This window comes from Gopherus flavomarginatus, chromosome 5 (assembly GCF_025201925.1).
Source record: "Gopherus flavomarginatus isolate rGopFla2 chromosome 5, rGopFla2.mat.asm, whole genome shotgun sequence".
NCBI lineage: Eukaryota > Metazoa > Chordata > Testudines > Testudinidae > Gopherus > Gopherus flavomarginatus.
The window spans coordinates 96,977,083-97,002,691 of NC_066621.1; the positions used below are offsets into that span (position 1 = coordinate 96,977,083).

At 46.3% G+C, this 25,609-nt stretch overlaps 2 protein-coding genes across 4 annotated transcripts in view; one reads left to right on the forward strand and one right to left on the reverse strand.

Annotated features, from left to right (window-relative positions):
• SPTBN5 (spectrin beta, non-erythrocytic 5) overlaps positions 1–9,838 on the forward strand; it is a 173,238-nt gene extending 163,400 nt beyond the window's left edge. For all 3 annotated transcript variants that reach the window (XM_050954918.1, XM_050954916.1, XM_050954917.1), the window contains 6 exons: positions 579–665; positions 1,100–1,191; positions 1,430–1,515; positions 3,115–3,250; positions 4,666–4,793; positions 7,875–9,838. In XM_050954918.1, coding sequence (XP_050810875.1) covers positions 579–665; positions 1,100–1,191; positions 1,430–1,515; positions 3,115–3,250; positions 4,666–4,793; positions 7,875–8,020 — 675 coding nt within the window. In that variant the 3' untranslated portion in view covers positions 8,021–9,838. The remainder of the gene's footprint in view (positions 1–578; positions 666–1,099; positions 1,192–1,429; positions 1,516–3,114; positions 3,251–4,665; positions 4,794–7,874) is intronic.
• Positions 9,839–19,212: 9,374 nt separating this feature from the next.
• LOC127052400 (cytosolic phospholipase A2 beta-like) overlaps positions 19,213–25,609 on the reverse strand; it is a 44,639-nt gene continuing 38,242 nt past the window's right edge. The window contains exons 18-20 of the mRNA XM_050955998.1: positions 24,443–24,609; positions 22,329–22,515; positions 19,213–19,507 (exon numbers count right to left, since the gene is read on the reverse strand). Coding sequence (XP_050811955.1) covers positions 19,263–19,507; positions 22,329–22,515; positions 24,443–24,609 — 599 coding nt within the window. The 3' untranslated portion in view covers positions 19,213–19,262. The remainder of the gene's footprint in view (positions 19,508–22,328; positions 22,516–24,442; positions 24,610–25,609) is intronic.

The following is a 25,609-nucleotide window of genomic DNA, read 5'->3' on the forward strand; positions in this document are numbered from 1 at the left end:
TCATCTTACATTTAGACAGCACCTTCCATCCAGAAGGATCCTATAACATTTCACAAACGTGTCACTTGTTGCTGACATACAACCACCTTCTGGGGTGGAATGTAGCAGCTGCTTTTAAAAGATTGCCCTGTAAGTGGGGAAGAATTCGATATCCACATTACATTGAAACTTTAGGCAGATTATAATGACCAAAACTGGAATATGGATAGCGCACTAGAGCCAACTCTGCAATTAGATAAAGTGAAATGGCGTCTTCAACAAGCAGAAATAGAATGCTGGGTTTATAGCCTTCCTAAAAGATAGAAGGAACCAACTGTTTAGTGCCTGCTTTCACCAGGCTGTGTCATTAGTTCAGCACTGATTTATGTGGCTCCACTGATGGAATCACTAAAACCAATTCTTACAGTGCATTGGGTTTCCTTAGAAATAGCCTAGACTGACCACTCTCGGCTTGTGAGAGCTGATGAGGTCCCAGCCCCAAGCTGCATGGCTAGAAGCTGCTTATAGAAATGGATGTTATTGGATGTAACTACAGATACTGTTGTGATTACATTTTATTATCCTCTTTATTCATGTAGCCACACTCCAGGTCTTGGAACTCCTATTATGTAAAACTCAACAAACAAAAACTTAACTTCTACAATGATGAAACCGAAGCGTCCAAGGTAATTTGTTTCTTGAATCTGTCAGGTAATCTCCAAAGGTGGTTTAAGATTTGTTCCCTGTTTTTCCATTCTAATCTCCCAATTTCTTTAAAAAGAAAACATAGGATTAGAAGGGGATTAATTTCTTTCATGCATCAGTTGGTCGAAACTTAGTCTGATTGGTGCAGCTTCCAGCTATAAGGTTGAGAAAAGGGCTTTTGAGATTTATTGAACATTCTCTTGTTTGATTAATGCCTTCAATACACAATGAAGTACCAGTTCTTCAAACTGTATGAAGGATGGATCTTGTATAGTTCTTCCTACCAGGGGGCCTACTGCCAGTGTTAGGAATAGTATGAATGATGGTATCAGTGTGTGCTCACAGTGTGTGGATGAGATTGAATCCTAAAAGGAAGGGCAATTAGGACATTCACTGTAATCTCTTCCTCCTTCAGAACGTAACCACAATCCCATCAATCATTGTTGCTGGTGCCAAGTGTGAGAGGCTGACTGACTATGCCAGGAAAGAGAACACCTTTAGTTTACGGTAAATCATGCTCATAGACCTGCTAGCAAAACAAGTCTGGCTGCTCTGCAATGTTGCAACTACTTACAGCCATACTCATCCAAGCCTATCTCAAAAAACGTTGTGGTATGGCAAAGCTGAAGAGTGCTGTCTGTGTAGGAATTTGCAGATACTGCAGTTCCTGCCTTTCTCAATAGGACAATAATGTAGACTTTTAGACTAATCTGAATGCCCTTCTTCCTATCCCTGCTGTTTACAGGTTGAGTGATGGGGCAGAATACTACTTTGCAGCACGTTCTCAGAAGCTGATGGATGAATGGATACAAGCACTTAGGAGTGATATAGGTAGATCATCATTCATTTTTAAGGGGTAATTGTTTAGTTTAGTGATGATGACAGGAGGGGTGAGGAACTAAAGGATGTTGAAATCACAAGCTGTCCCTTGTGTGGTGCTCTTCCTTTAAATGTGTTTGAGTGTCTCATCTGTGGGGAGCCTAGTTTTCTGTGATTTTTTTAAAAAGTCTGTGATTTTAAAAAAACATAAAAATCCATGATTTTCCACAATTAAAATGAAACACTGAACTTCCTGAGCCATAATATATATAGGTATCAGTTGAACACAATGTTTTATTGATATATTTTCAATTTTTAAGCAGGTTCAAAGCCTACCAGGGCCATCAGTCATTATTACAAAATAAAATGAACAGAATGATCCAGTCAGAGTGCATTGTTTACTGTTGTCGATGACCCTACTGTTTCAGCCTCTTGTTTTCATTTCTTTGCATTCAGTTAAAGTTTAATGCTTTCCATGTATTCTACATTTGTCTGCTTTTGAACATAATCTACAGCCTTGCTGCATACAGTACAGAACAGCACATTACCATCAGCATGAACTTTGTCCTTGCCAAGTGACATGGTCTTTAACAGTGATTTTTACAATTTTTGGCATCTTTTCATAACTTTAATTATTCATGTCTGGAGGCTGACATGAAATCTGAGATGCATTAAAACATGAACCCCGCTATGCCATTGGTAACTAACCTCTGTACACCAGATGCAGTTTATTGGAGTATGTTTAGCTATACAAATGTAAAGTACATTCAGAAACCAACCACAAGAGTGTGAGGTTGCATGCATTGAATAAGTGACACTGGTATGTTTAGTAAAATGTAGTTAATAGTTAATATATGTTTTTATTTTTTCAGAAAATATAAAAAGTAAAGATTCTCTGTAACAATGCAAATTCCATGTTTTTTCGCATTTTTCCGTGGCAAAGATTTCTAGGATCCTGCTGGTGTGTGTTACCGATACAGAACAGTGCACACCAAGGCACTTGATAGCTGACGTGAAGGGTACATCTACACTGCAATTGGACACCCAAGTCTGTCCCGTTCCAGCTGACTTGGGCTCATGGGGCTTGGGCTAAGGGGCTGTTTAATTGTGGTGTTGACATTCTGGGTCAGGCTGCAGCCTGAGCTCTGGGACCCTCCCACCTCTCAGGGTCCAAAGCCCTGGCCGCAACCTGAGCCTGATCACCTGCCCCTTAGCCCAAGCCCTGCAAGCCTGCATCAGTTGGCACGGGCCAGCCATGGGTTTTTAATTGCAGTGTAGACATACCCTGGGGCACCTAACGGTAGAGTCCCCAGAGTGACATTGAAAGCAGCCTCTTTGTTGTAGTGTGGCTTGAGTCAAGATACTGGCTGGGGAGAAATACGCAATGGCTTCTTATATTTTTTCCAGCCTTCATGTAGACAGGGCCCTTGGCTCTTGGTTGCTCCCTTGTGCGTCCAATCCTTATTCTGAAAAGCTCAGTAAGCAGTGATGGCTTCTGTGACATAATGAAAAAGGACAGGAATGCAGTGATATGCAGTGGATATAGAAATGACTGACTCTGCCTCTAGCTCTGATTCAAACGTATTTCCTGTATTTTCTTGGACCCTGCAGGCCACAGTAACAGTTATGGTTCTAAATTGATGGCACAACCAGTCGCTCCAAATACAGAGAGTCCTCAGACCAGACCTTGGAACTTCCCAGGTAGAGGGCCTGCTGAAAGACAAACCAGCAGAGGCTTACTACTCAGGTGGGGACTGTATTCTGCCGAGCTGGTCTGATTTCATTCTTGCCAGTAGCTAGGCAGTGCTCAAAGACAGGATGATGCCAGATAGACAGGCTTGGTATTAAAAAGACCTGCTTAATTTTCAGTATTTCAGTAGCACACAGCCCCCAGGACTATATTATGCAGTAACTTCTCTGATTCAGTTCATTTTGACAGTTACAACATGCTAAATGTAATTTTCCAATAGGGGTCCTTAACGAGGTCATCCAAATCCTCTCCTTGGGTGATGAACTAAAACTTGGCACACAATGGCCTCTTTACATATTCAAGTGTGAATCTGAGTATCCAAATGCAGCATTTGAACATACTGTTTGTGTCTCTGTGGTAAAAAAATCTGTAAATCCATTTCTGCTGCAAATGGAGTGTGCAGAAATCTTATCAGTTATGATGTGAAAACAGCCCCATATTGTCTAGTCTATTGTACTGGAAGGATCTGTGTGCCTAAACTTCATCAGCTGTGTGAGCCATAGACCTGTGAAAACCCATAGGCTCCTGGAATGCTATAGCACACACGGTATCATGGAAACCAAAAAGACCAGTTTGATTGTCCCATCCGACTCCTTGTGTTTTGCAGGAGAACTCACTACCTCGTGCCTGTTAATGTGATTAGAACTGCAACGTTAGAATTGCTAGAGATTTCACTGAGTTTACCAGAGAATTGCAGAGAGTGTCCTTACCATCACAAGAGTAACTCAACAAATATTTAGGAATTTATTCTTGCCAATCCCCCGTGGAGTAGGGAAGAATTATTCTCCTCCTTTTGACTAGTGAGACACTGAGGCACAGAGAGATTGTGACTTACCCTAGGTCACACAGGAAGTCTACTGCACAGCTAGGAAATGAATGCAGGTCTCCTGAATCCAATGCCTGAAGCACAAAACTATCCTTCTCTGTATAGATGTTGTCAACGAGTACCAGCTGTGATTGCCGTACAAACACCGATTTACTCATGTTGGTCCCATTAGGATAAATGGGAAACTGGCTATTTGACCAAAAGACATAACACAAACCTAGTGACTAGTATCAAACTTGCAAAATTGTCCAGAATATTTCCAGTCCAGTCACAAAATCTGTTTACCCCATTATACCATTGTGATAAATGATGATAAAATAATTACTAATATTTTATTTGTCCTTCAAATAAAGTAATTCACCAGAGGTGAGTGGGTAGGTGCATTTTGCAAAGTTACTCCTATTCTATATTGCAGACTGGCTATATTAATGCACATATGTATATACAACACATCTTTTCTGTCCGGTGGTTATTTTGCTTTTGAAATGGTTGCATGACTGAATTGTTCCCGAATGCTTACTTTTACTTACTGATTTAATTCATGTCTGAAATGTCACTGAGATTCTGTGATGCTATTTGTTGATAGGAGAACTCCTTCTTTCAAAGTCAGGCAAGAGACAGAATCTGCAAACATTCCCAGGGAATCAGAGGGAGACACACATGGGATTATGAAGACACCAAGCTCCACATCTGTCCAGAACCCTGCAGACATGGGTAATAAGAAACTCTGCCTTGATCAGTGTGAAAAGCACAGTACTGAGATTGAGAAATCATGTTTCAAAATGTAGAAGGAGGAAACCTGCTATGTCTTAATCCCTCTGCTTTTTCACTTTCTCTGGAAATTTACTAATACATTTTGACTTAGTGACTTTCCCCAGGAGCTTATTTTAGTTGATCATTATACTTCATGTGCCATAGATCTGCCCGTCTTCTGGTTTAACTCCTACAGTAGTTTTCTCTTTTATTGGGATTATGAAATACAGAGTGCTTGTTTTCAGGCTATCTCTCAGTCTGTCATGATATATCTGTATCTATATATAGATTAAACACACAAAAATCTATGTCAAAAGAAGGTGAGGCTTTCAGTGTCAAGTACTCAAAAATTAGGAAATGCCAGAATTCAGGTTTCATGTGCAACCTTAATTCAGCTGTCTGGTGCATATGCGTCATGACAGCCTTTAATTACATGATGACATACTATTTTTTCCACGGGATCCCTGCTTCATTCAATGAACAGTGCTCATGTTTGACCATAGTGGTTCTGTGCCTCAGTTTCCCATCTGTAAAAACAGGAATGATAATCCCTCACCTCCGAGGGCTGTTGTGAAAATAAATTCATTCATGTTTGTTTCTGGTAATGTTAATGTTTACGAGGCACTCAGATACTGCAGTGATGAGCCTCACAGAAAACCCTATGAGAAAAGTGATGATTCTGTCTCCAGAGCTGGGTGTGAATAGGGTGCAGTGTATAAGACCTGAGGGCACAAACTGAACAAAGAGGGGAAAACAAAGTATCAAATAGATGTTCAGTATCTGAGCACTGTCCATCCTGGGCACCAAATGAGGCAGAGGTCCAGTGGAAAAAGAAAAAGTATGTGATTGCGTAATTAAATAGTGTGTCATAATGCGTACACATTGGAGGTCAAATGGAGGTTGTGTAGTGTTACTGTGCATTTTTTTAAAGCAGCTGCCATTTCCCACTTCCACTATAGCTGAAATGTTAGTGAAGTACTGCGGGATCCTTCTGGAGGAAAGGTGTTATCTAAATGTGAGAGTATTTTATCATGCCAGTAAGTAGCATTGACTGTTCGGTGAATGAGGAAGAGAACAGGGGAATCCATAAAGAAGATGTGAGAAGAGTTTATTCTGTCCATTTATTCTTTTTTTTCTTCTTCAGTATTGGTTTGGACACACAAATGCCACATGCTTTTCAGTGTTTATCTGAACACCGAGTCCCCTCTGCCAAATGAATGGGATTGAGTGGTCAGGCGTGAACTGTGGACAACCCATCTGAACACTCATGGAGCAGTTGTGCATATTCACATAGAGGAGTGTGACCTAATAAACCTCACACTTTACACATTCATATTAAATAAAATCTCTTTTCTACTAAGAGTTACTTACTGCCTTAAAACAGTATCCCAAGCTTTAGGAGGGATCCAGCATTCATAGACAGCCTCCCACCTCGAGACTGTCCCCAGAGTTCTGGATGGTCTTCAGTTCAACCCTTTGCATTTTAAAAGGGTTTCCTGGTTTTTTTCCTTCAGTCACTATAGATACTCAAAGTGGGAAAAACTACCGTCTTTCTCGTTTTCCAAAGGCGGGGGGTTTCCTTTCAGTCTCAAGTTGTCTCTATGTCTTTCCATTCACTGTAATGGGCCTTCGGTGTCCCTTCCTGGGCTGGAAAATGGATAGTTACTTGAAGCTGGTTTCTTGTAGACACTTTGGGAGGTGTTCCTACCTTCCTGACTACTCACTGCCCTGCTTTGAAGTGGAGCTGAAGTTGCAACGTTGTTTTCTATATATACAAATACATAAATTCATAATCATAGCCTGCATGTGTATCTCATAATGATTGTTTAGAACATTGCAAACTTTCATAAAAGGCTGTGCTTGATATATATATTAATACAACACCATTGCATGCAATCAATTGATTTAACTGTTTATTTTGGGGGTTTTAAATCTGTTCTCACATTGAAGTCTCTAGATCCTTATTGTTACAGAGGTAACCTAGTTAAAATATACCATATAGTCCCTGCAGCTAGACTCATGCAATTGTCACTATCAGCAAGAGTTGCAGAGTGTCCCCAATCTTTAATGTTTACAACATATCAAAACTAGCTTTTTGTTTCCTAGTTCCTTACTATCTCTGCTCTCTAAGATTACACAGAAAGCTTACATATAGCAAACTTCCCCCTAGATAGTTTGAGACACCACTAAAAAAAGACTATCATTGGAAACACTGAGAGCAGGAGCTCACAAAGGAAATCCAGGTGCCTGAAATCTCCCCTGGGAGAGTTTACAAAGCTGGAGTGATTCTACATTCACATCATCCTGGTGAGAACCTAGATTGACTAGGAAACATACTGGGAGTCCTTGAGGGGTGATGAGAGCTGAAAAAGACACCTCCAATAATAGTGTCTGTACAAAGTCCTTTCATGTTCTCATTGCACTGCTTGTTGGTCTTTCTCACAGTTCTTACATTTGTACAACTGAGAAGTGTGTCAAACATACACAAATTGTTAGCTTTTCTTCCATGTGCTCCACAGTGCACCCAGCGAAGCAGCTACATGATACTAAAGCAATACCATAAAAAGCCTGCAACCATATCATGAGGTGCCAGCTCTTTTTACCAGAGGGCACTGCCATGGGAAAGCTTTATCCTTTCCAGGACTGTGAATAAAAGTTAAATATGATGCTTCTTGGGCTAATGGCACAAGCCATTGTCCAAGGAGGAGTTTTACCTATGGCATCTGGCACTGTGAAGCATCATGAAGAGGACACTAGACTTTTGGGTAGTGCTATGTGTACCATGCTAGCATCACCTCCCTCTCCCAGGGCCCTCTGGAATTCAAAGTTACATCACCGTAGCTCCTACCAATCAACAGCAGGGAAGAAGGGCTATGACAATTGAGAATTAAGGTGTGGATGCTAATGCTATGAAATGACTTGGGTTAGCCTGTTGTAGGGAGACCTAGCGAGAGCCTCCTTGTCATGCACATCTTAGGAGGAGCCCATATTTTGGTGTTCCCTATCCCAGGAAAAATGAATACAGCACTAATTCTTTTTCAGGAGCCAAGGCTGAGGATCAGAGTGTGCAGGCCAAGTGCTTAGCAAATCCACTGACCCAGACGAAGGAAGATCTAGCGATTGAGGGCAGGAAGGAGAAACACAAGAAAGATAAGAATGTCTTTCAAAAGCTTTTTTCCAAAAAGTAAGAGCAGCAGCACAAGAGAGCGCGCACTCTTCAGTTTTCTGGATGAGACAGACTCTTCCCTGTCACAGCACCCTATTGCCTTGGAGTCCAGATGGACAGTGAGCAAGTGAAATATGTATGGGAGAAGGGAATGCTCAAGCATTGGGAAAAGACACAGCACTTGGAAAAGAATAGAACTGTCACTGTTTTAACAAATTGAACTTGGGTGGATCAATCTACCTGGTTCTACCAGGCCTATAGAAGGCTTTTGTTTAAATTGAATGCTCATGAATGTGAGGAAATAATAGTGCTGGCTAATGTCAGGTATACTCCTTATTCCCACCTGTCATGGCAAATTGTGTGATGATGACTAATGTCTACCAGGGACCAAAATGAGATACAACTGAATTTGTATCCACCTATTGCATAAGCTGCACTATGATCCCAAATCTCCATAGATAAACCATTAGTGTATTCACCCCGTCCCCCCACTCCACACAATGTATCCACCCAATGTCTTATTTTACCTCTAAGTTCTAAAAGAAGGGTGCTGTTGATTCCATTGTGTACAGTTGTGAAAGCTTAAATGCACACAGCTTGCTATTACTGTTGTGAGTGGCACTCTGTGGAATCATAGTACAGAAGTGTAAGAACATGGAATCATTCCATGAAGTGACAAGAATTGTTTCTGCAATGCTTTTAGCTGTCACTATGGAAAGAGAGAGAGAAATATTTCCTACTCATATTAAACTTTCAGGTGTTGCTAGATTCTTGCAGAGCTCCCCATCAACTGCCAAAAACAATTCATTCAAGAACTTCAAAATGCTGTGGGATTCAATTTACTGTCTACAGCTCTGTCTATACCCTCAGTTTCAGGATTCTTTATTTATTATGCAAATAATTTTAAATAATAAAAGGGAGGGGCACCAGATTTGAATGGAACGTAAGTAACTGTGGAACTAAAATGAATGACTTCCCTAAAAATGATGTATACTTGTGTGTGATGCTAGCCAAATAATCATGCAAAGTTAAAAACTTTAGAACAGAGGTCAGCAACCTTTCAGAAGCAGTGTGCCGAGTCTTGATTTATTCACTCTAATTTAAGGTTTCACATGCCAGTAATACATTTAAATGTTTTTAGAAGGTCTCTTTCTATAGGTCTATAATATATAACTAAACTAATGTTGTATGTAAAGTAAATAAGATTTTTAAAATGTTTAAGAAGCTTCATTTAAAATTAAATTAAAATGCAGAGTCCGCCAGACCGGTGTCCAGGCCCTGGGCAGTGTGAGTGACACTGAAAATCAGCTCGCATACCGCCTTCGGCATGTGTGCCATAGGTTGCCTACCCCTACTTTAGAAGCTGTGTTTAGATGGCAATTTCTGAGGCTGTTTGAGGGGAGATGCATTCACCCCTTTGCAACAGGCAAATAATGTATAACAATGAAGTCCACCTGTCTTAGGTTTTTATATGGCAACTATCGCCATGGGATGAAAGCCCAGGAAAGGGAGCATATGGTAGGAAAAATCTGAATGTCATCTGGTAAACCATTACTGCAGCTATATGCTAATATTTCAAATTTGTCAGCACCCATGCTCAAAGGGTTCTGTGTGATTTAATAATAAAATACAGATACAAAACTTGGGTCAATCTAGCAAAGGAAATTAATGGAAATTCTGTTTTCCTTTAATTGTTGTTAACTGCAAACTGTGTTCTAATGAAACCTCAGATTTTTTTAATCGATTCATTTTGAACTTCTTGTTCAGTTGCTAGTAAAAAGTTTAAATCAAAATATTTTTCCTGCTTCTATTTAAATAAAGTCACCCAGTGGTAAAATTATGGCATCTTTCAATTGTCTGAATTCTTAATAGCCTCCTTCAAGAACCTGTTTTGTGCTTTTGACTGCCAGCCCACTGGGAAAGACTGAAGTAAAAGTAGATTTTTCACTGTTTTCCCACTCCAACGCCAGTTGTGATACAGAATTTCATTCCTTCCCATTCTTAAAATCAAGTATTGTAACAAATACTTTAGAGAGTGCTCATAACAAATGTAAGTAGAGCCAATATAAAACACAATATGCTGTTCATGTTTGTTTATGCATTACATTTTTCACTAGGCCATTGCACTTTATTCAATTCTTTACTTCAAAAGACTCTTATTCAGCAGGTAAAAAGTACTAACATTTTTCCCAAGCAGTGGCTTAAAATAAAAAGTATGACAAATGGCCGGAGGTGAGGGGCACAGAACCAAAACTCTATCTATTCCTGGCCTCTCCCTGTCCATTCATCTATGAGGAGAGGAGGAATAGGAAGAGCTCTAAGTCGGTGTGCAGCATCCTTTACCTCTGAGGACCTGGATCCAAATTAGGCAGCCTGCACTGGGCCATGCAGATGTGCAGACTATGAGCCGTGTTTATTTGGACAACATGGGCACATAGCTTTGACATATTGTCCACACTCTCACTTCAAGTGGGGTGGGACGTTGGCTAGTGACTTATTTTAGTTCCTATTCTGCTAAGGTTTGAATTATTATTATTGTTAGTGCTAGTGCATGTGGTGATGTAAAGCATCTTAAGTGCACAACTCGATACATAAGTGATTCTCAACCTATTTATCAATATGTTACCTGGGCAGCAGGTTGAGAACCACAGCGTGCCCCCTTCCCCAACCCCCTCCCATAGACCCCTATGCCCAGCACCTCATGCCCACAGACCCCTCTATGGAGTGAAGCCCTGGGTAGGGGATGGGGGGGGCGCAGCAGGGACCATGGACCCCTTTGGGTGAGGCCAGGTGGCAGGGCAGTTGAGTGGCAGTCCTGTGGGGCCAGGCAGCAGTCCTGGACCCTGCAGGCCCTGCTGGCATCCGAGGATCCCAGGGGGCCAGCCTGCAGCCCCAACCCCTACCCCATGGGGCAGATCCCAGACCCTGTTGGGCCAGCCGGGGGCCCTGGACTCTGGGCAGCAAACCCAAACCACAGACCCCGAGTAGGGTAACCAGGTGTCCGGTTTTCACCCAGAACACCAGGTCAAAAAGGGATTGTGGTGGCTCCAGTCAGCATCACTGACCAGGTCGTTTACTGTCCGATTGGCGGAACATGCAGCGTGGCTGGCATGCTCCCTGATAGCCCACGCAGCTCCCGGGAAGCAGCTGGCATGTCCCCCCTCCATTGTAAGGGCAGCGAGGGGGCTCTGTGAGCTGCCCCCGCAGCTCCCATTGGCCGGGAACCATGGCCAATGGGAGCTGTGGTGCTTGCGGATGTGGCAGCATGCGGAGCCCCCTGGCTGCAACTCCACATAGGAGCTGGAGGGGGAACATGCCACTGCTTCTGGGAGCTGCTTCAGGTAAGTGCTGCCCAGAGCCTGCATCCCTGAGCTGCCCCCCCCATACCCAACCCCCCTGCCCACCCTCCTGCCCTCAGTCCCAGCCCAGAGCACACTCCTGCACCCCAAACCCCTCATCCCCAGCCAGAGCCTTCATCCCCCCTGAACCAGCCCAGTGAAAATGAGCGAGTGAGTGAGGGGAAGCACGAGTGACAGAGGGAGGGAGTTAGAGTGAATAGGGGGCAGGGCCTTGGAGAAGGGGCGGGTCAAGGGTGTTCGGTTTTGTGCAAATAGAAAGTTGGCAGCCCTAGACCCTGTGGGGCCAGACGGCAACCCCAACGCCAACTCTGGGCTCTGCTGGACTGGCCGGCTGGCATCACCCGATCCCGGACCCTGAATCCTGAGGGTCAGGGCGGTGGAGGGGAGGGACCACTGGACCCGGGAACCAATTGAAGAAGAGCAGAAATAGGCCCCACAGTTGTAGAGCACCCCTTTGTCTAACATCCTCCTCCTGGTGTTGAAGATGGCCACTTTGGCCAGGGCCAGGATGAGGTTGATGAGGAGGTCTCACGACTTGGTGGGGCCTTGGACAGGGTATGCAAATATAAACAAGTGTGGGGAAAAGTGCAGCCAGAACCTCAACAGGAGGTTCTGGAGGAGCAGGAATAGGGGCTGCAACCTGGCACATTTGAGATAAGCATGCACTAGGGTCTCCCTCACGCCACAAAAGGGGCAGGTGTAGGGGGTGAACCGCACCAGGTACAGGCCCGTGCTCACAGCTCTATGGAGGAGCCACCAACCAATATGCCCGGCGGGCCATGGGACATGGGTGGAATAGAGGCTGGCCCACTGGGGTTCCTCACCCTCCACAGGTGGTAGCTAGTCCCACCATTTGGTATCAGGGCAGAACATGAGAGTGAGGAAGTGAAACATGGAGCATGAATGTGTATAGTTGTTTTCTTGGTGCAGTTCAGAAGCCAACCAGCTGCCGGGCATGCAGCCAGCTCGGATTGTGGAAAGGAGGGAACCAGGAAGGCGTGCAGGACTCCAGAGGGCCTGGGGTGAGAGGTGCACAAGGAGCACCCTCTCGCAGTACCTGCTCGAGGAAAAAATGAGAGGCAGGTGACAAAGCTGCCCCTACCTCCTGGAGCACGTGCAGGAGGGTGGAGAACCCCATGCCCCCACTGAGCGCACGGGGATCCACCCAGTCTCCCCTGTTGTAGTCCAAGAGGTCTCCAATTCTGGTGGTTTCTGCCAGGGCCAGCCACCAGCGCATCGAGGGGTACTCCACCACCTGAACATGAAGGTAAGCGTTGTGTAGCAGGAGCTCTATGAGGAGGTCTGCTCCCTGGGTGCCCACAACAGACCTGGTCATCAAGAACAGCTTCCAGGTCTGGAGGAGGTCCTGGTAGAAGACTGGCAGCTCGGAGACATCTCGTGGAAGACTCCTTGGGTAGAGAATAAAGTGCTGCTGGTCGTATTGGAGCTCTCGGAGGCAGCGGAGAAAGGCGTGCATCAGCATGCCCCATACTGGCCTAACTGCACCATAAAGGAGTCTCTGCGGAGCCTGGAAATGGCAGACATGGACCTGGTTGCGGCGGCAGACCATGCCCTGTCCGCCCTCCTCCAGGGAAAGACTCAGGACCCCTGTAGATATCCAGTGCAGTCCTGGTCAGAAGAACTCCAGAACTATCCCCGGGACTGGGTTCAGGGTGTTGAGCCAGTGCCAGAGCATAGGCAGGACTCCTGTGGTGCCTCTTGCTGCCCAAAGGCAGGTAATGTGCTTTTTTGCCCCGCTCTTTTTCTCTAGGGTGTAGAAGAAGCAGGAGCCACGATCCATCTCCTAGAGGAGACGGATGTGGGATCAAATAAACACACCCTGGGCACGATAGTCCTCCAGGGCCTGGAGCTCCTCCCACTTCTCCTGGCACATTCCGCAGAGAGATGGATCCCCAATGCTCGCAGCCAGGTGCCTCTCCAGCTCCAAGACCTCTTGCTTCAACTGGTCTATCACCACATCCCTCCCCTGGCTGGCGCCCCAGGTGTAGTCTTGGCAGAAGAGCCGTGCGCGCACCTTCCCCACATCCCACCACTGCTGTGCCGAAGGAAAGGTGCACCGCTGCCTCTGCCAGGCCGGCCAGAACTCCTGGAAGGATACCACAAAGCCCACATCCTCCAGCAAGATATTATTGAAGTGCCAATAGGCCAGCCCTGGCCTCTCTGAACTGAGAGAGGCCGTCATGGTCACCAAGTGACGATCCAAGAACTGGGCCAGCTGAATGCTGGACGAGTGGGTTCGTGCCAGAGGGAAGAATGATTAAATAAATGCAGTCCAACCGGAAGTGGCACAACTGACCACCCTCCACCTGGACATAGGTGAAGGTGGTATTGTCATCTGGGTGGTGGTCGCACCAGATGTCCACCAAGGAGTGATGTTTGACTATCTCCCTGAGGACGCCTGTGGCAGCCTGGCTGCTCTTGAGCCTTAAGCGATCCTGGTCCTCAAGAGTGATATTGAAATCCCTGCCCAGGACCAGGCACTCATCAGGATCCAAGATGCCAAGGAAGGCAGACACCTGCTGGAAAAACGCACCCACTCCAGGCCTGCGTTCAGGGCACAGTGTTGACTAGTTTCAACATCAGTCCCTCCACACAGGCCTAGATGTGCAGTAGGTGACCTGGCACGACTACGGCAACCCCCCAGCACCTCAGGCTGTAGGTTGGGGGAGAACAGGGTGGCCACCCCAGCCGAATGGGCGCTGAGATGGCAGACCTGGAGAATGAGACGGAAGTCCTCCCAGCCCTGGAAAGCGAGCTTACCCTTACTCTTGAAGCCACGGATTTCCAATAGGACATGGTGCAGCTCATCCCGCAGCACAGCGGGTGACAGGGTCACAGACCTGCTGCCATCTTCCAGTTGGGCCTCCGTGGCAGTCCCGCAGCCCACGGAGAAGGGAAAACAGGGGGCAGACCCCACCCTGCAGCGCTGGCACCGTGTTGACCCATCTCCAGCTCTGGCGGGGGAGGGGGCAGCGGAAGAGAGAGAGCAGCCCCTAGGGGTTCAGGGATGGGGAACATGAAAACTGTCCTTGAGGGTTGTCTCAGGATAAGGGAAAAAAAATAACTCTGGAAGCCACAGCACTATGGGGAGTGGTGGGGAAGGAGGTGGGCAATGCATCACCGAGGGGCAGGAGCAGGGCTGGGCTCAGCACCAGGAATTGAGGTGGAGGTAAAGGTGGGAGAAGGATCCCCAGCAAGCATGCCACCAAGATGCATCACCTCTCAACTGGATTCAGGGGCCAAAGGGGCAGGGACAGGAAGAGGGCCCTCACCAACGCCAGGCCTGGGCACTTCAACAAGCACAGCACCCTCAACCACGGCATCAGGTATGGTGGCATCAGCGGCATGTTCCCCCCCACAGGGAGGGAAGGAGGCCGCCCTGCCTCAGAAAGGGGTGCACCAAAGGGCTTGGGCCCTGGCCATCGCCACCAGGGGCTCGGCAGCCAGGAGCAGGATGTCATCTGAGGCTGGGCAGTTGCATGAACCCAAGGGCATCCCCCCCCAAGCTCGAGCGTGGGGGTGGCAGCCTGGGGCAAGGGGGGGGAAGAGCAGGAGGGGGTAGCATGACCAAGCTGCTGCCCAGACTGAGGCCCACTGGCAAAGGGACATCCTCCCCCTCAGTGATTAGGGTCAGACTCGCTCTCCTCAAAGGTGAAGTCTCCCCCCTGCCCAGAGTCCTCCCCACCTACAATCACTTTGGTGCTGATGCGGGGCACAGGTGACAAAAGGGCTGCCCCCCTCCCCCACACTGCCATGGCCTTCCCAGCCAGTTCCACTGGCTGGGCTCTATCAAGGGGCATGGCAGAAGGCTTGGTGGCAGCCCCCCTCATTGTCAAGGGGAAGGTTCTGAGCTGAAACGTCCCTTTTCCTGTGCTTTCTCTGCACAAATACCCAGCCCTCCCTCGCCTGTGCCCGGCAATGGCCCTGCTGCCCTCTTCTCGATAGGCCCCTGCCCATGACGGAGGCAGGGCCCACCCGCTCAGCTGGGTGCACCGCAGGGGCTACTCCCAGCAGGAGCGATGGAGGAGGCGGCCTGGTGGTTGGCAGCCAGGGCCGGCTCTAGCCATTTTGCCACCCCCAAGCACAGCGATACGCTGCAGGGGGCGCTCACCGGTCCCATGGCTCAGGTGGACCTCCCACCGACATCCCTGCAGAGGGTCCGCTGGTCCAGTGGCTCCAGTGGAGCATCTGCAGGCATGGACGCCTGCAGGAGGTCCACCAGAGCTGCCTACTGCCCTCACGGCAACCGGCAGAGTGCCCCCTGTGGCATGCCGCCCCAACCACGCGCTTGGCGCGCAGAGGCCTGGAGCCGGTCCTGTTGACAGCTGGGCGAGATTGGGGAGGAGGGCCCAGAGTCAGCGGGAGGGGCTTCACCCACAGTTTCTCCTTGCAAGGGGCACGAGGCAACAGCAGAAGAAGGGAAGCAGAGGGGAAAGACCTCCCACTTCTTCCTCCCGAGGAGGAGGGTGCAGGTGGGGAGGGGTGGGCACAGAGCAAAGAAGGGGAAAAGGAGGAGCACAAGTACTGGCACATGGTGGGGATACCGGCTCCTCCAGCTACAAGGGGAAGGGGAGGGACTGCACCATCAGCAGGAGGGCTATGAACAATGAGGGGGGAGGGTAATTGAAAGGGGGCACAAGCACTTGGGGGGGGGCCTGAGCACAAGGGTGAGATGTGGGGGCCAATGGAAGGTAGGGGGAGAAGGGGAGTTGGCTGGCAACGGAGCAGGGTAGGGCAGGAAAATCAATCACAGGAGGGCACTGAAAATGTGAGGGTGGGACAGGCAACCAACAGGACTCCCAAAGTTTGGGGCGGGGCAGGCAAGGTAGCAAACACTGAAGGGCCAGCGTGGGGCAGACAAATTTACAAAGCCTGGAGCAACAACAGACAGGAAAACTCCCAGAGGTCAACAATCGGGGGGTGGGGGGGGGCACGGGAACAAATGGGCAGCAATGGGCAGGTGGAGAAAGGGGCAAAGTAATACAGCAAGGCTTGGGGCACTGGGGAAGGGTGGGTCTGTCTGGGGCTGAGTGGAGGTATGTGCGCCTGTAAAACTCAGTCCCAAACAATCCCAGATGGATACAGGGTGAAGCAGACAGGCAGGTCTGGGTGGCAAGTGGGGGGAGGGCTCCACGCCCTTGCTCCCCACAACAGCAGCAGGAGTTAGAAGTCACTCAGTTTGTGAACAAACCCCGTCCCCTCCTCCTCAAGGGTAGCAGCAGCCAGCCAGCCAGAGGAGCCCCAGGGAAGGTGGTGTCAGGTGCTCCCTCCCCCCCACAGCAGCAGCCCAGGGGAGAGCTCCAGCCAGCAGAGCAGACTGCCTAGTGGGCAGAGAGGGAGGTACCCCTCACTGAGCCCTGGTGGGCCAAAAGTAACATCAAGGAGGACTCTAAAGACATAGATTTTTAAGATCTTAGTGATTAGTTCATTACTTGACCAGGGCCTTGAACCCTGGACCTTTAGATTCAAAGTCTGATAGTTTAACCAACTGAGCTGGGCAGGCTCACAAACGTCCAGCGTCCTGGGGCCGGGACCTTGTGGGGCCTGGCAGCAGTCCTGGTCCACATCAGCTGCCCCGGACTCCCCAGGGCTGAGTAGCTGCCCCCCACATACCAGCCCCCACTGAGCTGTTCAGCAGCCCCAAGACCCTGCTGGACTTGGCAGCTACCCCCACATCCCAGACCCCATGGGGCTTGCCAGGAGCACTGGACCTCGTAGGGCCAGCCTACAGCCCTGATGCTGCCCCTTGGAACTAGGCCTCATGTTCTTGAGTTCTATAACCAAAAGTTCATTTTCTGTGCCTCTCTGCTCCCTCGCCATACTCCACAAATAGTGGTTGGCCTTGGTCAGAGATGACCCAGGGTTCAGAGGCACATCTGTGTGAGTTCACCTCCCCACCCCAGGAAGAAGGCACCTTGCTTGCTCCACCATCTGAGCACTTGACTGGCCCTACCAGCCACTGGTCCTCGCCAGCTGCCCCACCTCTGCCAACATCAGCCAAAGCTGATTCCTTTAAGCAACCCCATCTGCTGGATATCTAATCAGAGTCAGTGTGTTCATGTAAATTCAGCTTGCTCCTAAAGTTTCTCCCCCTCCCTGCTAGCTGGCAGGGCAGAATTAATTCAGTTCATTTAGACCCTGCTTACATCTACAATACATAGGAATGTAGATTTTTCTTGGAGGACCAAGGACAAATATGGATTGAAAAACCCTTCAGTAGTATGAACCAGATCCTAAGCCAGTGTAAGTCACTGTAACTCCTTTGACTTCTGTAGAGCTATGCTTATGTGCCCCAGCTGAAGATCTGGTTTTTAAATGCTTTATGTTCTGTTCAGAAAAGTTTTAACATCCTTTTAATGTACAGAAAGGTTACGAAGTCTGTCCCCCTAGTTCCAAGTCACATTCTTCACTGAATTCATAATTAAATGAAAACCAGACTAAGTTTTCTTTGTTTTACTTTCAGCAAAGCGGTATGAAGAATTTTCCCTTTTTTATTTTGGCTAAATGTTAAATATTTCTCCATCCCACCTATTAAAAATACTTTGCATAAGGCAATGGTTTTGTAAAGGACAAATTTCCTGTGTAAAAAAATGCCATAGCTGTTTACTCAATTCTGTATTAACTTTGCCCTGAGCTCAGTTTGTACAAAGGAATAAGAACATCTTGACTTACGTCTTCTTGGCCCAGTAAAAGTGACTCAGACATGTCTCCATTACAGCCACTTATTTCAGGGCTGAATTTGGCCCATGATATTCTTTAAAAGCACCACACACAAAGTAGTTAATAAAAATCATTTACACTATAGCATGTTTCCACCAGCAGGATCTCAAAATCATTTTACTAACTCTCTGAAGCTTACTTCACCCATCACTGAAATGTATCTAACCTTGGATGGTAGAATGTGACACCATTTCTGTGCCCATTTGTTTGAGGGAATGGAAGGAAAGAATATTTTTTCCACTAAGCCATAAGGGGAATGTAGGTAGGTAGAATGGAATTCTCCCATTAGAATTTGGCCATGCTACCCTAACTCTTTTTACTCTTGTAGTACCTGGTCTCCAGTGTTGACCCCGCTTGGATCTCTTTAACTTCAATGGGCGTTTAAGTGCTCCCTACCTCTGAAAATCAGGCCTTTCATGACCGCAAGTGGTCAGGGCTTTTGTTTGTAATGTATCATCCCAAACTCCGCACCTCTGACAACATTCCCACAACACCATGAGGGGGGGGAGGGGGCAGTGGCTTAGTACTGAGAGAAGAGTTTCAGAGGGGCAGCCGTGTTAGTCTGTATCAGCAAAAAACAACGAGAAGTCCTTGTGGCACCTTAGAGATGAACAAATGTATTTGGGCATAAGCTTTTGTGGGCTAAAACCCACTTCATCAGATGCATGGAGTGAAAAAAAGTAGGCAGGTATAAATATCTAGCACATGAAAAGGTGGGAGTTGCCTTACCAAGGGGTGGGGAGAGGAAATCTGTGCTAACACAGCCAGTTCAATTAGGGTGGATGTGGCCCATTCCCAACAGTTGACAAGAAGGGGTGAATATCCACAGAGGGGAAATTATTTTTTTGTAGTGACCCAGCCACTGAGAGAAGAGTGTAACTCACTGAACTACCACCGGGATTTCCTGGGAGGTCTCCTACCAACCACTAACCAGGGCCCACCCTCGGAGCTTATAAGAATACATCCTAAGGTTGGTATGGCTGCAAAAACTGGATTTTTTTAATAAAACTTGTTTACAGCTAAGACAATTTGAAATGGACAAGATGAGAAATACACAGATGCCGTACCACTTCATACAATGTAATAGGTAATCAGCAGTGCATCTGGTAAGATATTGGTAGAACACTGTAAACCTATAGCGGGTAGATGATGCAGAAATACTGCCTAGGCAGATTGAACTTCAGAACCAGTGGTTAAACATCCACTCATGCCGGTTCTCCTCCATGCCATAGCTCTCTGGATGGCCTGTAGAATCAGGTCTTTGTTATTGAGGATGTTGTAGCTACTCAGATTCACCAGTTTGTCAAAGTCTTCAGCAGAGTACACCAGTTTTGTAAAATAATACGGTGAGTTATTGTTGGTCAAATTTATATCACCATCCTTCATCTCCAAGGGACTGCGCTTCACCCCTGCAGAGGAAGACAAAAGCCACCACTGTGAGCTGAATCTTGAATATGAAAGACAGGAAAATGTGTGTCTGGCGCACATAACATTCTCAATAGCAATGAACATTTTCAATTAAGTTCTACTGGTCATTAGACGAGGGCTAGTATAAATGGAGCAGTCTGATTGGTCAAAAGGGGATTCTAACTCTGTGAGTATCCTGCGGGCATAAATAGGTGTTTTTTGATTAAGCTAAGTGTAATACGTCCGCATTTCAAACTCTGACTTTAAACCGGATGACAAAACAATGTCAAAAGCAGAGAAGGAACAAAAATACATCGGCGGCAGTGTGCCAATTTTTTCCCCTCTCAGTTAAACTGGCATAAATATGAAGTAATTCCATTAATTTCAATGCTCTGGCTTGACATCACACTGAGTGCAGAATTAGGCCTATAGGCCTTCTCTGAACACTACTGGCCTGATTCTCAAGCGCCCGGTCCTTGCACACAATTCCTGCTTGAATTAGCGAGAGCTGCTGGTGCTCGATACCTCTGAAATTCAGGCCATATGGGTCAAATTCTGCCAGCAGGTAAATCCATGCAGTGCCACAGAGGCAAAAAAGAATAAATCAAGAGTCCAAGCCAGTCGCGCATGGAAGAGTGGAAGGAGACGGGGAGTCTTCTGTATATCAATCTGTCTTCCTCCAGCCATCAGGTAGCACATCTTCATTCTCCAGTTTAACACCATACCCCAAATGTGCCAGTATCCAACATTCCAATGCTCCTGGTAAGTTTTATTATTTATTTATTTAACACTTAATATCAGGAAATCCTGTTTACTGCATCCAAGGACTACAGAAACCAAATATTTATGCTTTTGAGTTTGGAGTTACGCTTCCTTCCTCTCATTTTGCAAGAGAATCTAATTTATTTGCAGCCTGAAAGCAACCTGCCCAGATCAGTCTAATTTTGTACGATCTCTGCTAGGTCTCTAAGGCCGTACATGAGATGTTATCTGCAATATCCACCTAAGCCATGTGAAATTGACACCTACACTATGCTCATGAAGTATCAGCTGGCTTCCACACTAACTTGGATTGTCAGTTTTTCCTATAAGTTTGATTTCCAGGCTAGGGATACTGAATAATACTATATAGAATTTCTGGTGATGTGCTAACACTTTGCCTCAAATGGATCTTTTAGTGCTCTAGCATCATAAGCCACATTTTCTATGCCAACCACCTACACTGTAGATGCCACTGCTGGTTCTGAGCATATAAATGCAGGATTTTCATTTTAAAGGGGCAGCTTTTCAAAACTGGCCACCTAGCCAAAATCAAATGATTAAATAAAAAGCTCTCTGGGGTGTCTCCCACTCAGCCAGAAATGAAAACCACCACCTTTAAAGTTGAAATCACTAGACCTCCCATTCCCCAAATGCACACTTTTACAGTTGACCTGTCAGCTTGAAGCCCAGATCTATGAATAAATTACTCTTTGGAGGCAAATCGGTATGACTCATAACTCACAGGTTTGGGTCTCGGACACTGAGAAGCTAAACTCCTGCATTCCTTCCACATACTCTCAGCTGTTTTTCATTAAGTGAACTGCGAAAGCCTCTGTTTGACCTGCTATGCTGTGTTCAACAGCTTTGCCTGAACGTGCATTACTCTGTGAAGCTTTCTCTGTCCCCATGGACCAGCTCCAGCCTTCTTCCTAATATGTTGATTACTAATCTGTAAAGTTTCTAAACCAGATTTAGTCACAGTGTGTCTGTTTATCCTGTGTTTAACACTAGTATTAGTGTTCCATGGTAAATGATAGTAACAGTGGAGACATTTTTCTTAACCGCTTATTTTTTAGTTGCTCATAACTTTCTTCAAACATTCCTTCTGGGGAGAAGTTTTCCATGCAGTTGTCCCAGAGCAAATGAATTTTTCTGCAAAGCTTGAACAGAATCAATTTAACTATTAGAGTATTTTACTTTGCGAACTCATCTAAAAAACCCAGTTTGCTTCAGGTCGGATTTGAAATTTCGCACTCTGATAGCTCAAAAGGGCTGCAGCTAGAAACTTCAAGCCTGGCTGGCTTCAGCATCCTCACTGGGAAAGGCAAATCATTCCAAGGTTGAATAAAATCAATTCATTATTTTAAAAGGTATGAGTGTTTACAATTGGAATGTCTGCACAGGCAACATTGCCTGTTGCTTTTTTTCAAGGTGTCCCACAGCTGTTTAGAAAACTGGGTCACTACTAAATCCTTCTTGCTTTAAAGTGTCTTTTGCGGCTTAAGGCATCAATTTCAAGGCACCTTCTGAGGGAACAGTCTGCTGCTAAATATCTCCAGAGATTTAAGCACAATCTCGGTGTAGAGAATGAGCGGTGCTAGAGGTGGTGCTTGCCTCCCCGTAGGTCAAGGGAGCGTCAGGGGAGAGCAGAGCTGGCCCAGAGCGGATGTACCCATCTACAAGGGGTGGAGCTGTTCCTCTAATATGTTCTTCCCTCAGAGTCCAGGAAGAATTCTAGCTGAGCCAGCCAAAAATTCTCTGATCCCATCCCCCACTACAACCCAGCCCCCGCCACGCTTTTCACATGCAAAAGCCACAGAGCATCATTTACTCTAACATTGTTTGCTAGTCTGCATCAGTCTCCACGTGTCTGCTCAAACTTGGCTCTGTCAAAGCTTTTGCTGTTATATGTGAAGTCACTGGAGAGTGCAGTCAAAAAACAGGGACTCAGCCCAGGGAGAACATGACAGAGGTGAACAGGACAAATGGGCAATCAGATGTGGGAAGACGGGTCACACAAAGTGTAGTAAAATGATTGTTTCCTATTGACAATGAACTTACCAGGTTCCTTGTAGTCCTTGAAAGTGTTGTTCACCAATGGGAAGTGGAGCACTAGGGGAGCTCTGGGGTTCTCTGCCTCTGAAAACACATAACATTCCTTGGGATTCTTCCTGTCTTCCTCACTCAGCTCAATTTTGGGGAATGGGATTCCTTGCGTTTTGCAATATCTGTATGTCATCTCTAATTGCTGGTTAGACACAGAATAAGACCACATTAGAACCCCCACAAAAGACTAGACTCAGGCTTTCCTGTAACAAGTGACACTGAATTACTCTGAAAACACACGAGGCACAATACTGAATGATACAAACACCCTATACAGCTGCCTGACCAAAAGCCTCCATGTTATTAAACCTCAGAGGATGGGAATTTCCAGCACTGGCTTAAGTTTGTTTCCATTGAAGTTGGTGGCAGTTTTAGCCTAGATTTTAGTGGGGGCAGAATTAGGCGAACTCTGAGTGTTTTGAAAATACCATCCATATTTTACAAACAAACCCCCACAGAGTAATGAAAGGGGCTTGTGGCAAGAGAGAAAAAGGGTTACAATTATTCTCTATTAGACATAGGGCACATCTGAATTTTCCAAAAGTATGGAAATGTCTGAGCCAAGCTTTTTGTTCAGTCCATTACCAAGAGAGGGATGTTCAATGCCAAGGTTTTGTTTCAAGCTCACCTGTACTATCCATCCATGATAGGAACTGTTATAGTAGCTAAAGAGAATCAAGAACTGGCACATTCTCCTCTGTGTACTTTATCCCAATAGTAAAATGTCCCTGTCCATCTGCTTCTAGATACCTTTACAATACTCAGTAAAGCATCATTCTTCATAAACCAATCCAAAGTAAGCAAAATACGGCTTGGGGGTGCAGGCTTTGAACAGCACTTACCTCAAGTGGCTCCCGGAAGCAGTGGCATGTCCCTTCTCCAACTTCTATGTGGAGGCGCAGCTGGGAGGCTCTGCACACTGCCCCATCTGCAGGCACCACCCCTGCAGCTCCTATTGGAGCGCCATGACACAGCTTCCGGGAGTGGTGCAGCCCCCAACCTAGTGCCCCTAGTGCAGGGGCGGCTCTAGGTATTTTGCCACCTCAAGCATGGCAGGCAGGCTGCCTTCGGTGGTTTGCCTGTGGGAGGTCCCCAGTCCCGCGGCAGCCTGCGGGAGGTCCGCCAAAGCCGCGAGACCAGCGGACCCTCCGCAGGCATGCTGCCAAAGGCAACCTGCCTACCACCCTCGTGGTGACCAGCAGAGCGCCCCCCACAGCTTGCCACCCCAGACACACGCTTGGCGTGCTGGTGCCTGGAGCCGCCCCTGCCTGGGTGGAGTGCCGGAGCAGGACAAGCCTACAAACCTGCTCCCCAGCAGGAGCTCTTGGGCCAGCTTAAAACAGCTCGCAGGCCAGATTGGGCCCACGGGCCGTAGTTTGTCCACCCCTGAACTAGAACCTAGTGTAGTCTGTGGAGCAAAGATTGACTACATTCCTTGCAAGGAACACTAAATATCTGAGCGTCTACGCTCTGGAATGACTGAATTTTCCAGTGGTCTATGTATGTAACTCTAAGCAGTTCACTGTGCATTAATCCAACATGGAAATGACTGTGCCATACATATGGAGCCACTCACTGTCCAAATGGAAAGAAAAAGCAGGCTAATTCTCCTCACATTCCATTAAAGATGTAAAACATAATAGATAACCTCATTTTTTCATGAAACCACGTATGCAGGGTTGATGTAAACTGGAGATAGGCTGTGTTGGAACATTATACCTTTTCTGTGCATTTTTACTGGTGTTTTGGACATTCTGACTAGTTTTCTCTCTCAAGGAGGGGAAAATAATGGGAGCCTCTTGGTGTTTATTAACTAAACACTGTTTAGTTTGGTGGCAAAAGATATTGGACCTAATTCAGCAACTGCTTATAACAATTCTACGTGAGTATTGATTTTCTGACATCAGGAGTTACTCCTCTTTCGTACCACTGTGATAGTGGACTTCGGACTACTGAGTCCAAATCCTATTGTTACTCTACTGTTAAAAACAAAATAAAAAATGGCAGGCAAGCCTTGCAGGAAAGGTGCCATCACTGCTAGAAGCAATAGTGAATTTGAATCGTCTGACCTGGAACATATTGCCCATCGAGTAATCAAGTGAGATGATGACATCCACGTTCCTCTCTGGCTTGAGAAGTGGTGGGCAACTGGTGTTAATGAAATAGCCAACATCTATTAGGCAGAGATGTTTCTCCTGTGGAGTCAGTTTGTTAGGGGATACGTCCAGCACAGTGTCTGAAAGATAACTGCATTTTAATCAGTGTATCACTAGGAACAATGGACTATTTTCTAAGAACAAGAAAAAACAAAAAGACAAGAGAGAGTATTAAGTAGTATCTTGCAGTAATTTTAATACTGTTGTAACCTACTTTTCAACTCTCCATAATTGCCTTCTGAGGTTACGGTCTCTCTATATCTGACCCCTCAACTAGTTTCTTTTAATACTGCTCTTCACAACATAACATATAGAGTGGTTTTCTCCGGTCTTGCCTTCCTAGCTCTTCTCCATTCTCTGTTTTAATATATCACATGGGAGAGAATGTCTTTTGAACAACTTTTGTTCTTGCAGTCTCAGAACAAGAGATCCTTCTCTCTGCTTGAAAATCAGAATGTAGCCTGTCTAATGTAATTCTCAAATCCAAATATCTGCAAGTTACCTTTCCTGCATTCTTATGTTTCTAACAGCAACAAATATCATACTTCAAATGTATAGCATCTCTTATCCAAGGATCTTATAGTACTTACGAAAATTAATTAAGCCTCACTATTCCTAAAAAGTAGGCAAATATTACTAGATGGATTTTACAGACGGGAAAACTGCGGCATGCAGAGATATAAGGCCCAGATCCTGATATCTTGAGTAGCACATCACTCCACCAGTAGTCCAGTCCATTTGGCTTCCCCATTCTAAGTCTATTACCATTCCCTGGTGGTAAATGCATTATCTTACTCCCTGGGAGTAAGGCACTATTCCGCATGAGTAAGGATATCAGAATATGATCCTAAATGATTTGCCCAAGGTCACAAAATGAGTGAATGGCAAAGCCAGGGACAGAACCCTGGAGTCCTGACTAGTTTGTAGTCAGAAGCAGGAGGTACAGCTAGATCGCACAGCTGCTTTATGTATTTTTTAGTATATTTCATTTCTGCTGACCTGTCTGTCATAGAATCATACAACAGAGTTGATTTAAAATATGTATAATAAATGTAAAGTGTTCCACATTTTGGAATGCTT